The 14,075-nt window shown below is 37.2% G+C and overlaps 1 protein-coding gene across 1 annotated transcript in view; it reads left to right on the top strand.

The window, feature by feature from the left end:
* The first annotated feature begins 3,883 nt into the window (after positions 1-3,883).
* The window catches only part of LOC137624496 (alkyldihydroxyacetonephosphate synthase, peroxisomal-like), a 32,351-nt gene continuing 22,159 nt past the window's right edge, over positions 3,884-14,075 (top strand). The window contains exons 1-5 of the mRNA XM_068355302.1: positions 3,884-4,163; positions 6,773-6,868; positions 9,935-10,071; positions 12,416-12,565; positions 12,806-12,957. Coding sequence (XP_068211403.1) covers positions 3,919-4,163; positions 6,773-6,868; positions 9,935-10,071; positions 12,416-12,565; positions 12,806-12,957 — 780 coding nt within the window. The 5' untranslated portion in view covers positions 3,884-3,918. The remainder of the gene's footprint in view (positions 4,164-6,772; positions 6,869-9,934; positions 10,072-12,415; positions 12,566-12,805; positions 12,958-14,075) is intronic.

Genomic DNA, 14,075 nt, shown 5'->3' with positions numbered 1-14,075 from the left:
TGAAAAAGCAAGATCCTATAAGCTCAAGGCTCAACAGGGAAAACTAACCCAGTGAGGAAAGAAACTAAGGAAATAAATAAACTACAAGAGAAGTAAGGAACAGTTCGAATGAAATATAAGAGTAACAATAGTAAAACATATTATTACAAGCTAAGCTATAACCATAGTTGGAAAAGCATATATAAACTATAAAAACTCAAAACAATACAGGAAGAGACACAAGATAGAATAGTGTGCCCTAGTGTACCCTCAAGCAAGAGACCTCTACCTTAAAACAGTGGAAGGCCATGGTACAGAGGCTATGGCACTACCCAAGACTAGAAAACAATGATTGATATTGATACAGTTGTAGCCTGAGCAACACAGTTTGGTAATGCTGCAACAATCTAGTAAAGACAACGAAAAAACACTTCGCATTCTTTCAAAAGATGTCAAGAGTGTGCTACAGACATGTCTTTAAAAAGAAGTCTGTATCTTTTATCAACAGGAACTTTATCTTCTAAAAAACCAGAAGTTGTGACGTGTATAACTTTCTTTGAGTAGGAAGAAGCAAAGGACCGAGAGTGATACTGATAAGGTTGCTTCAGTTGTACATACATACATATACCAAAGGCACTTCCCCCAATTTTGGGGGGTAGCCGACATCAACAAGAAACAAAAACAAAAAAGGGGACCTCTACTCTCTACGTTCCTCCAGCCTAACAAGGGACTCAGCCGAGTTCAGCTGGTACTGCTAGGGTGCCACAGCCCAACCTCCCACATTTCCACCACAGATGAAGCTTCATACTGCTGAGTCCCCTACTGCTGCTACCTCCGCGGTCATCTAAGGCACCGGAGGAAGCAGCAGGGCCTACCGGAACTGCGTCACAATCGCTCGCCATTCATTCCTATTTCTAGCACGCTCTCTTGCCTCTCTCACATCTATCCTCCTATCACCCAGAGCTTTCTTCACACCATCCATCCACCCAAACCTTGGCCTTCCTCTTGTACTTCTCCCATCAACTCTTGCATTCATCACCTTCTTTAGCAGACAGCCATTTTCCATTCTCTCAACATGGCCAAACCACCTCAACACATTCATATCCACTCTAGCCGCTAACTCATTTCTTACACCCGTTCTCTCCCTCACCACTTCGTTCCTAACCCTATCAACTCGAGATACACCAGCCATACTCCTTAGACACTTCATCTCAAACACATTCAATTTCTGTCTCTCCATCACTTTCATTCCCCACAACTCCGATCCATACATCACAGTTGGTACAATCACTTTCTCATATAGAACTCTCTTTACATTCATGCCCAACCCTCTATTTTTTACTACTCCCTTAACTGCCCCCAACACTTTGCAACCTTCATTGACTCTCTGACGTACATCTGCTTCCACTCCACCATTTGCTGCAACAACAGACCCCAAGTACTTAAACTGATCCACCTCCTCCAGTAACTCTCCATTCAACATGACATTCAACCTTGCACCACCTTCACTTCTCGTACATCTCATAACCTTACTCTTACCCACATTAACTCTCAACTTCCTTCTCTCACACACCCTTCCAAATTCTGTCACTAGTCGGTCAAGCTTCTCTTCTGTGTCTGCTACCAGTACCGTATCATCCGCAAACAACAACTGATTTACCTCCCATTCATGATCATTCTCGCCTACCAGTTTTAATCCTCGTCCAAGCACTCGAGCATTCACCTCTCTCACCACTCCATCAACATACAAGTTAAACAACCACGGCGACATCACACATCCCTGTCTCAGCCCCACTCTCACCGGAAACCAATCGCTCACTTCATTTCCTATTCTAACACATGCTTTACTACCTTTGTAGAAACTTTTCACTGCTTGCAACAACCTTCCACCAACTCCATATAACTTCATCACATTCCACATTGCTTCCCTATCAACTCTATCATATGCTTTCTCCAGATCCATAAACGCAACATACACCTCCTTACCTTTTGCTAAATATTTCTCGCTTCAGTTGTATAGCAAATAATACAAGTACAGTTATTATCTTATCGTGTAAGACCTAAAAATACAGAACAAATGTTGCCTCAGAAGTAGTTTTGTCTTACGGGAGAAATATACTTACGTCTGGGAACAAAGTGAAGTGAAAACTAGAAATGTTGTCACGATAAAATGAGCCTTTTGACAGTGATTAGAACGTGTGTTTGAAATTTAATATATGATACTTGATTGTCAAATATGCAATGGTCATACTTCTTTTTTTCTTTTTTAATTCGGTTGAACAACTAGAAATGTTGTCACGATAAAATGAGATTTTTGACAGTGATTAGACCATGTGTTTGAAATTTAATTTATGATACTTGATTGCTAAGTATGCAATGGTCATAATTTTTTTTTTTCGGTTGACTGACTGATGCCTTGTTCACGTGAACATCAAGTATTATAGTACTGACCTTTGCTCAAAACACGTGGCTTTCATCTGTATCATAGTCTCGATAGAGATGCGTGATCTTTGATACAATGAATCATAAGTGTGCTCTTTGTTGCCACACCGATTCACCGAATGGACAATATTGTCCTTAAGATTCAATGCCTTATCATTCAAGTGTCGATTCAGTTTTGAAGTACTGTGTGAAGTTCTAATCTAATTTGATTAGATAAAGTCACTTATATACAAGACTCATTGTGGAAAATTCTGTTTGGCAAACTCCTGCAAAAATGTGTACATCAGATGTAAAGAAGTATAAAACAATAAGCATATGGACAACCTATATCATACATAGCCTAGGCCTACCCACATATTCATTTTGATTTGTGTCGTGAGGGAAGACAAAGTAGAATATCATATTCTGTTTTTCTTGTATATGATATAAAATATTGAGGCTAGTTACGGTTTCCATGCTAATTTTTACGCAATGAGATTGTTCTTTACACACACGAAGTTAATGGATCAAAATATATAAGAATTAAAGTATTTTCAGAAATTCGCTCTTATGTTAGTTAGAATAGAAATATACATAAAGTTGCATATTGTTGTATTTCTAAAATTGTATTATTAAAACTGATGTATTTACGCAAAGAACGAAAAGGAGGCGTTATGAAACTGAGGAAGGAGTGGCTTAAACATCATGTAGCAATCTATTGTTCCACTTATTCTTTATACTTCATCATTCACGTAGGCGTAAAACATAACTCACAACTCACTCGTAAAGAAATCTGACAAATAAATTGACGAAAATTATACATAAATGTATATACACTTCAAATTCTTAACTATATCTGTGTTATTAATTCCAGTGACAATACGTGAATGTCCATCACAAATTTATTCAATAATATATTTGATAATATAAACTGTCTATTAAATCATTTAAATTTTCTCATTTGAATGTTTGCAATATCTTTATAATGAGGAAACAATTTAAAACAGTTAGTGATCGTATGATCGATAATTGTGAAGTATGCGCAAGGGTCGTTCAACACTTAAAATATGAATTGTTTCTTTATTATAAAGAAAAATATTATTAATATTATTATCAAGATTTATTTTAATAATACGTACTGATTACTAGATTATTATCTAAAAAGTTCTTAATATTGCAATTATTTGAAGAGGATCTTATCTAACAAAAATGCTATAGAGAACGCTCTCAGACTCGCTCACGATAACAAACAGTGGCACAACACAGGGGTGTCATTCGTACGATAATTACTGTACAGGTACGATTATTTTAGGTCCAGTACTATATACGATACATACCTTAGGTATATACATGTGTGTGTTTAATTAAACAGTTATAATATAATATTTTGAAATAAGTCAATCATGTAACTCCTTAATAATTATATTGAAATTGTACGATAATTTTGGTTGAAAAACAATAATGCTTAAGGCTCGTGTACGATAATCCAGTCGAAACAGTGGCACAACAACAACAGCTATGGCATCGTCTGCTCGCAATCGTCTTTCGGTAATTCAGCGGCATTTATCAGCCAATAAATGTGACAGTTCATCTGGACAAAGTGAATGTGGTACAATTTCCCCGAGTTCTAGTCGAGCTGAAAAGGAAAATGAAACCGGCAAGCCCTTGGGGTCCGAGATAAACCTTCAACCTGCATCTTGGCGCCCCTCGGCCCCTGAGAAAACGGAGCATGATGTCACAGCTCCCACTGTGCCCAGGAAACGGTAATATCTTTGATTTTATACTTTTAATTATGGCTGTGTTTAAGCTATGTGTGATATTTTAGGAATTATGGTCAGTTCTGGCCATGAAGTAATTTTCCTAGAGTTTAAACTCTAGGAAAATTATTGGCTGGAACCTAACTCGGCTACTGGGTTTTATTATAGTTAAGGACAGGTCTTATTTTATACTCTAAAAAGGTATTTGGGGTGTATGTATGATAGCGCCCACCTGTATGCTTGGTGACGGCAGATTTAGAATACGGCAGTCCAAGGGGGTTGTTAGCCCCTCCCCCCATTAGGTATGGAGGTTAGGTTGTGGGGGTGGAAATTTAGGTTAGTCGGTGTCCATATTTTACCCACGTGGGAGGAACTTGCTGCTGATATACAAAGGCTCCAGATATTTGCTATAGCAGACTATAGTTTGAATTACAGGGATGCATTTTCACTTGTCGTAAGGTGTTTGGTCTCCCATAGACTCCCCATCTAACCTTACCTAGAACATTAGTGCGTCCCTACTTGGCCCATGGGGGTGTTGTATTACTTTGAAATCCCCTTCCCAGTTTATACCTTCTGTACAATATGTGTTCCTACATAAATACAAACCTTTTGTTCTTTACGATGGATTTACTGTTCTAGCGTAGCTGGAAGCTAGCCATAACTTTTTATGTGAGGTAAAAAACCTTTATGTTGGCTTAGGAGATGGATCCTCATTCCCTTTGCTTTGCTTGCAAACGACACTCTGGCGTCTCCCGGCGGAAAGTGTCAGGAGTGGCCATCCTGTCGGTGATTAAAGAATAAGGCTAAAAGGGAATCTTCTCCCACGGGGTTGTCCTTGAGGTCAAAGAAGTCCTGACTTCTTTCTTTGGCGCCTTGTCCACCCCCTGCTGACTTTATTCGTTTGGTCTCCTCTGGAGAACGAACGAGTAAGAGTAATGACTGTTTGACACCCAGACAACCCTCACGTTTGGTGGCCCAATTGCTTCACTTAGGAAAGCGACGGCGCCTATGGCCAAAGGGGAGTCGATCTCTCTTGATGCCATGGATCAACTTAGGCCCTCCTTGGAGATTTTAAGTTCCTCCCCTAAGGAATGGCTCGTAGAGGTGCTGAAGCTTGGGACACAGCAGGAGTACACATCTGCCTCCAGAGGCATGGGGTGAAAATCTGGGGTGGCATTCCCTCCAGAAGGTCTCGTGCCCCTCGCTGAAGTGCCACCCGCAACTTCTCACCCACCTGAGGAATTGATGGCAGAGTCTCCCCGGAGCCCCGGCCAGGCTTGCGATCCCCTCAGGGTGAGCATACCAGCTGAGCTTGCTCAGCCTGATGTGCACACGCAGCAATCTGAACTTGCTCAGTGCGGTGAGTTCCTTCAGTCGGAGAAACGCTCTGTTCCTCTACCATAGGTTGCCCAACTCGCCGACACGAAAGGACTTCCTCTCTTGAGTGGTACCCCACTTGAGTACCTAACAATCAGGTATTAGACTCATCTACAGCTCTTTGGAGCATCTTGATGGTGGCGGCTGCCAACTGCTTGCAGTCTCAGCCTCTTGCCATCATGCCTATAGGGCACAACGAGTCTCGTGAGGCATGACCCTTCAGGGTCATTGCCTCAGGCGTCTACCCCTTATGGGATAAAGCCTTCTAGTTCTGACGTTTGTGAGCGATAGCAGCAATCGTTCTCAAACAAGCCCCTTCAGCCATGCCTGTGTCCATACGAGCACGTACCTCTTTCTGTAAGAGTACTCGTCAACCTCCTGCAGGTTCCCTGATGAGTATTTGTGCCCCCAGTCATGCCAGCAGATGAATGGACCCTAGTTGGGTATAAGAGTCTTGTGTATTGTAATTACGTGTGATTTCTAATTAGGCCCTTTGTAAACTTGATCCTAGTATTCACTAGGTCATTGCAATTATTTTGTTAACATAAGAAATAGTATTCCATATCGTTAATGAGTAGCTGCAACTTCATTTCAGAGTGGAGGGTAGTTTGATAATAACTTTTAGACCTTTTTATTTAGTGGGTGGCCACTCTTATGTAAGTGTGAATGTTTTTCAGTAATTGATATATATAACTTTGAATTTGGTAAATACTTAGAAACTATAACTTTCTGGAATTCATTGACCATCCAGGGAATATTCATGTATGTATGTATGTATGTATGTCAAACCTGAGAATGCTGAGTGCGATACGAACTATGCAAGCAAGTTTTATTAAAGGGGATTATTAAAATTCTTTCAATGAGAGATACCTGTACTTGAATTTTAGAATGAAAGAAAAGATATATATATATATGTATATATATATACTGTGTATATATATATATATATATATATATATATATATATATATATATATATATATATATATATATATTAGGTCATGCTCAGCTTTCTCAGTACCTCAGGGAAGGGGAGTAGTCACACCCTGTTGTTGGGGCTTATGTGTGCGTGCGTATCAATCGAAATATTAAAGCTATAATTTCTGATGGGTCACTTACACTAGTATTATGATAAAGGGCATTATTTATAGTAAAGTAGCCATAACTTTACTTGTAATGTAAAAAATAATGCATAAATATTGATCTTTTTATTTTAGATTTTTTATTTCTTATTGCAGACAGGAGCTACTGAAATGGAATGGCTGGGGTTACAACGATTCAAAATTTGTAGTTCATAAAGAGAAAGACTACTATGTGTCATTTTCAGGGAACAGGTAAGCACTGTTATTATTATTATTATTATTATTATTATTATTATTATTTTTACAAGCTAAGCTATAACCTTAGTTGGAAAAGTAAGATGCTATATACCAAGGGCTCCAACTGGGAAAAAATATCCCAGTGAGGAAAGGAAACAAGAAAATAAATAAACTACAAGAAAAGTAATGAAAAATCAAAATAAAATATTCTAAGAACAGTAACAACATGAAATTAGATCTTTCAAATATAAACTTTAAAAACTTAAAAAAGAAACGAGAAATGATAGAACAGCGTGCTAAAAGGAAATGTATAGCATTTAACCCTTTTACCCCCAGGATATTTGGAACTTTCCAACCCTTAACCCCCAGGCATTTTTTTTTTTTCAAGCACATTTTGCAATATATATTTTTTAAATTGCTCTAACAGACTTAATTTTCGTCATAGAGAGGTCAGGTTGGTCTCATTCTTTTGGAAAATGCCTGAAGTTTCTCATAAAGTTATCAAAAATATGCAAAAAAAAAAAATGTAAATAGAGGTTGGTCTCATTCTTTTGGAAATTGCCTGAAGTTTCTCATAAAGTTATCAAAAATATGCAAAAAAAAAATGTAGATAGCATGTTTTAGCAAGGACATACCAGTACGTCCTTGGGGGTAAAGGGATGAGTTTTGTGAAACGTACCAGTACGTCCATTGGGGGTAAAAGGGTTAATTAGTTCTTACGTATCCATAAAACATACAAACCTTCTACCTTACTGATACCGCACAGCCTGGTGGGATTGGTATCTACCAAAAAATAAAGTGATTGTTGGGTAAACGAAGTCAGGAATGTCTCAGGTGAACTGACGTCTCTTCTGTTATTCTCAACTTTCTGCCTTTTCACGGGTGCCCTTCCATTCCTCTGCTCTAAATTGCCTTTCTTATTTCATTTAAAGTCACTTCCACTAAGCTCATTAGAAAACTGACCACCTAATTCTTATCAACTTTTAACCCTTTTACCCCTAGGCTATATGGAAATTTCCAACCCTTAATCCCCAGGGGGTTATTTTTTTCCCAGCACATTTTGCAGTATATTTTTTTTAAATTGCTCTAACAGCCTTAATTTTTGTCATAGAGAGGTCAGGTTGGTCTCATTATCTTGGAAAATGCCTGAATTTTCTCAAAAAATTATCAAAAATATGAAAAAAAATTTTTTATAGCATTATTTTGCAAGGACGTACCGGTACGTCCATGGGGTAAAGGGATGGCTTTTGTGAAACGTACCAGTATGTCCTTTGGGGGTAAGAGGGTTAACATTGACATCATACAGGACTATACCATCTCCCACATAATGCATTGTTAGGTTTGATTTTAATTCTAACAGTCTGACTAACTATACTGAAGGTGATGGTTACCTGTGTAGAAAAATAAAAGTTTTTACAATATTTTGATTTTATAAGTTTTATCATTACATTTTTTTCTTATTCTTCTGTTATTAATTTTTTTTTTCTTGGATAGTTTATTCTTCACTTCATATATTATTATGGCATATTTGGATGCCTTTTATTTTAGGCCCTTTGGCTCATAGCAGTTCTCTTTCCGACTAGATTTGCACCTTTACGTAAAATAGAGACCACATAACTATATAAATTTGATGTATATCTGGTTTGGTTTAATTGTGAGCCAGAAGAGATTAGTAGAAAGATATATGTAATAGCTCTAATCAGTTTTTTAAAGTTTCCTTTCTTGGCATTATTGTATATTTTTCTTGCTCATTGAATGCTGTTTCTTGAAAAGTAGAATGCAAGAAGTCGATATAGAACAGCAAGAGCCCCAAGAGTACTGTATAGTACTCAAAGTTATCTGTTTTGACGCTGTTACTGTTTTTAGAATGATATATTGTTAATTTATTCTCATCATTTATTTATTTCCTTATTTCCTTTCCTCACTGGGCTATTTTTTCCTGTTGGAGCCCTTGGGCTTATAGCATCTTCCTTTTCCAACTAGGGTTGTAGCTTGGCTAATAATTATAATAATAATAATATTACAATTACAATACTTGAATTTACACATAAAAAAAGGTCAGATTTACTGAATGCTATTCAAACTGGTTTATCAATATCAAAGCAAGGAATGCAAATTGAAAATTACAGTGTTTAGTAAATAGAACAACAAAAAAACTAATGCTAATACTTTCAAGATTAGATTAAATTGATACTACAGTAGCTATAGCTTTTGAAAACAAAACTAACATGTTATGTATTTACTGCTAGTTTGTTCTTAACATCAAGTCAACCTGAAATAAAAAATTATTAGAAATAGGAAAGTGAACACTTAACCCTTTTACCCCCAGGCTATTTGGAAATTTCCAACCCTTAACCCCCAGGGGTTATTTTTTTCAAGCACATTTTGCAGTATATTTTTTTAAATTGCTCTAACAGCCTTAATTTTTGTCATAGAGAGGTCAGGTTGGTCTCATTCTCTTGGAAAATGCCTGAAGTTTCTCAAAAAATTATCAAAAGTATGCAAAAAAAATTCAAATAGCAGTTTTTTGCAAGGACGCACCGGTACGTCCATGTGGGTAAAGGGATGAGTTTTGTGAAACGTACCAGTACGTCCTTTGGGGGTAAAAGGGTTAACATATGGGGAAGCTGGATAGTATTCTTTCTTTTGATTAAACAAGAACCTGTTTTACGGACAACCATTCATTATGAAAGGCGAACCTTCCTTCCAGCAATTATTCATCTACACAAGAAACTAAGAAAACTTGCTCAATAGTGAACATGTAGAAATAAAGAAATACATTATGGGGATGAATTGGATAGAATTATTCAGTGATTTGAATATCAAAACAGTATGTGTGAATGCTACGGTTTATCATTGTGAGTAGTGGATATCTTCACATTGAGACAGTCGTCTGCAGAGACTTTATGATCCAGATGCTCATTGTAATGACTGGGTTGATTGAATACCATTTTATTTTTGTATTTATTTTGAGCAGGAACTGTAATGTTCAGAGATTTTTTTGTCTTTTAATTTGAGCAGTAAATGTGTTTGTTGTGAAACAAGTAAAGGTACTCACTTAAAATCTTTATCATTCCCAAGGTACAAAATTGGCAGTATGGTCCTTCCTCATTTCTCATCGTGGGTACGAGATACCTTAGGGGTTGATTTTGATGATTGCACCCCACCTCAGCCACTCCCCCAGCCACAAGATTACCCGAAGCCCATCATTGCAGATGGTAAGTTTGTTGAAGTGCATATATATGTAATGAAACAATGCATTAATTAGATTTTTTTTTATGTTTATGGGAGAAATTGCAAAATTTGTATTATATGAAGAAGACTTTATTTTAGAAGACAATAGAAAAGAAACTGTGGCAGAGATGAGAATGTTGAGATGGATGTATGGGGTGACAAGGAAAATGCGACAGGAAAATAGGGGTTAAGTTGAAAGGTAAAGTACACAGGACAGTTGTGAGACCGGCAATGATGTATGGAGGGGAGACGTGGGCAATAAAGAAGACAGAAGAGAAGAAGATGGATGTGGCAGAGATGAGAATGTTGAGATGGATGTGTGGGGTGACAAGAAGAGATAAGATACGGAAGGAGGTAATTAGGGGTACCACAGGAGTTAGAGAACTATCAGATAAGACCCAAGAAAGTAGACAGAGGTGGTATGGTCATGTCATGAGAAGAGATGAACAGTATATTGGGGGGAGGGTGATGGAAATGGAGGTACAGGGATCGAGAAGGAGAGGGAGACCAAAGCGAGGGTGGATGGACTGTATCAAGGATGACCTTCGATCAAAGGGATTAACTGGTGATGAAGTGTGGGACAGAGGTAGATGGAGAAAGCTGGCCAGAAACATCGACCCCACATAAAAGTGGGAAAAGAGGCAGACAAAGAAGAAGACTTTATTTTGCCTCGTTTCTGGATTTAATTTATTTCATAAGTAGGGATGTTTCTTCTCTGAGAGCAGATAAGTTCATAGCTACTATTTTCAGGATTTTATATTTTTATGAACATAATAGATAATGAACATCCATGGATGGTTATTTTGAGTAAAAGTACAGAGTTTCATATATTTCATGAAAGAGTTGCATTGCTTAAGGACATCGTAGTTTGAATTTGTGTACAAAATTTATCGTTTTTGTAATAGAAAATAGGTTTTAGTCATCCAAGCTCTTTCGATATGTAGTGCGATATCTTATATCTATGGATGAGGATTTCCAAGTCACGCCAACTTGTCCCATGCAAGAATAAGAAGCCTCCATTTGAAGTGGGTTTGTAAGAATATTTTTACCTCTGCCAACGAAGTTGGAAGGAGGTTATGTTTTCACCTCTGTTTGTGAACAGCTTCCTGGCCACAATTTTAATCGTAGGGTAAAGAAACTTGCAGGGATTAACTGTTATATAAAAATCAAGAAATGATTAAATTTTGGAAGGTCAAGTTCACGGTCAAGCAAAATATCCAATTCACATGATCAGCCGTAAGTTTGGACATTGTTGTCACATAGACTTCAAACTTGGTTCATATTTAAGTGTATGAAAATCCATGCCAATTAATACATGTTTAGATCAAAGGTTAAGGTCAAGAACTAAGCTGTCGCGGCGGAGGTCTGCGCTCTACTGAGTGCCCCTCTAGTTTATGTGGTGTGCTTCATAACAACTGCCTTAATCACATATTGCCAGAATAGCTATTTAGGAGGGAGGAAAAAAGGAACTAAAAGTGACAGCAGAGCAGTTACTGTACTTGGAATGTCGGTAATCTAGCTGGAAGATTGAGGAATATAGTGGATGTGATGAAGAGGAGGAAGAAAGATATCCTATGTGTGCAGGAGCTGAGATGGAAAGGAAGTGGAACTATAGTCCATTTCTTTTAGCGATGCATATATGCACCGACTCGCGGCGGTGCCCTTTCAGCTCGGAAAAGTTTCCTGATCGCTGATTGGTTAGAATTATCTTGTCCAACTAATCAGCGATCCGGAAACTTTTCTTTTCCGAGCTAAAAGGGCACCGCTGCGAATCTGTGCAAATATGCATCGCTAAAAGAAATGGACTATAGAGAGATAGGAGATAGGTGTAAGTTCCATTACAGCAGGTCACAAGAGGGAAGGAACAGATAATGTTTATTGAATTTGTAGTTATTGTGGAGTTTTAAATGCTGATGAGTCAGTCATTATTATTATTATTACTAGCTAAGCTACAGCTTGTTAGAAAAGCAGGATGCTAAGAGCTTAAGGACTTCAACAAGGAAAAATAGCCCTGTGAGGAAAGGAAACGAGGAAATAAACTACAAGAGAAGTAATGAATAATTGAAATGAAATATCTTAAGAACAGTACAGTAACAACATTGAAATAGATCTTCTGTATATAAACTATAAAAACTTAAAAGAAAAAGAAGAGGAAAATAAATAAGATAGAATAGTGTGCCCGAGTGTATCCTCAAGCAAGAGAACTTTACCCCAACACAGTATTTGCATTTATGGTATTTATATTTAGGTATGTAGTTAAAGTACTTCTTAATTTTTATATATCTTCCGTATATCTAAATAGTACATACTGTACTTTATTTTGAACAGAGTTTTTGGAAGCAGTAAAAGATTTAGGCATTACACATTCCATGGATGGGGAAGACCGTCTCTTCAGAGCTCACGGTCATACGCTAGCCGAGATATTTGTTTTGCGCGAAGGAATGTTCCCAAGGATTCCGGATTTAGTCATTTGGCCAAGTAAGTTAAATCGTTTTTTTCATCTAATTAAATGGAATGCTGTATTTTCTATATTGATGCTATATATTTAAGCAGTCTATTTTTCATTACAGTCACTGCAAATGTAAAAAATTAATTCAATATCTGATGTCAGAATGTCTTAGGCATGTTGATATAATTTTAGGCTCTGTGAAAATCTGAGTTAAAGGCGCTGTGAAAATCTGAATTTAATGTCTTTCATTTTCTTTAATCTGCCCTCAGCCAATCATGGAGAGGTTGAAAAGATCGTAGAATTAGCATGCCGACTTCAGGTTGTTTTGATACCTTTTGGAGGCGGTACAAGTGTGTCTGGTGCTCTTATTTGTCCTGAGGAAGAAAGTCGGATGATAGTTTCCCTTGATACATCACAGATGGTAGGAACTCTGTTGTGTTTTTCTGTAGTTTTTATATTTTAATGTTTTTATAGGGCCTATTTATTAAGTATCTTGGCAATTAAATTTCATATTGGACATGGATGTACCTTTATGATAAAGGTCTTTTTTCCTGTAAACATTTTTTGGTTTTGTCACCCCTTGAGTATCGAAGATTTATTTTGAAGTTCCGACATATTTTGCTTGCCAATATGATAACTGTATGATATTATTATTATTACTAGCTAAGCTACTACCCTAGTTGGAAAGGCAAGATGCTATAAGCCCAAGGGCTCCAACAGAGAAAAATAGATACTAATAAAGTTTTGTTCCACAATAAACCCTGTATTTATAATACTGTATTGCCCAAGTGCATGGTCAAAGAGATTCGTGATTTATTCCTCAAAAAAATATAAAAATAGCTTCGGGCTGGCACAATTGCACATGTTCTTCAAGGATCCTGAAGTCTTCAGCAGGCGTAAACCTCACTTTTTGTTAGTTCTTTGGTATTAAAAGCTCTGATTTTCAAGACATGCCGATTTCTTTTACAGGCTTCAATTATTAATCCTGTAAACCTTGTACCAATTTCATCATCTTTTTGTGTATTTAGTGGTAGTATATTGGTGAGAATTCCTGTAGGTCCAAGGTGAAGATTTTCTGTTCTGTCTCTAGGATTTTCAATGCCATATGCTACAATTCTTGAAGGTAGTTATTGAAGAGATGTTAATGAACTTAATTGGTTCTTAAAGGGTGGTGTTTTTGATTGACAAGCCTAAGGTTTTCCAAGTGTTACAGTACTGTATTTAACTGATTTGTGCCAGTAAGTGCTTACAAGTAATGAGTAATTTATCACTACAGTTATGCTGTATATCTTATTTATAATGTGGCTGTAATTTATAGTCACATCTAACTTTTTGTTAATATATTTTGTATTCTACTATTTAATTGCATATTTTTCAATATTAAACTTACCCGATGATCATATAGCTGTCAGCTCTGCTGCCCGACAGAAAAACCTACGGGCGGAATACGCCAGCGATCGCTATACAGGTGGGGGTGTACATCAACAGCGCCATCTGTCAAGTAGGTACTCAAGTACTCGATGTCAACACAGAACCAAT

The sequence above is a fragment of the Palaemon carinicauda genome, chromosome 2, assembly GCF_036898095.1.
Source record: "Palaemon carinicauda isolate YSFRI2023 chromosome 2, ASM3689809v2, whole genome shotgun sequence".
Lineage (NCBI taxonomy): Eukaryota > Metazoa > Arthropoda > Malacostraca > Decapoda > Palaemonidae > Palaemon > Palaemon carinicauda.
The sequence above is the reverse complement of the archived record's forward strand: the minus strand, read 5'-3'. Positions and strand labels throughout refer to the sequence as shown.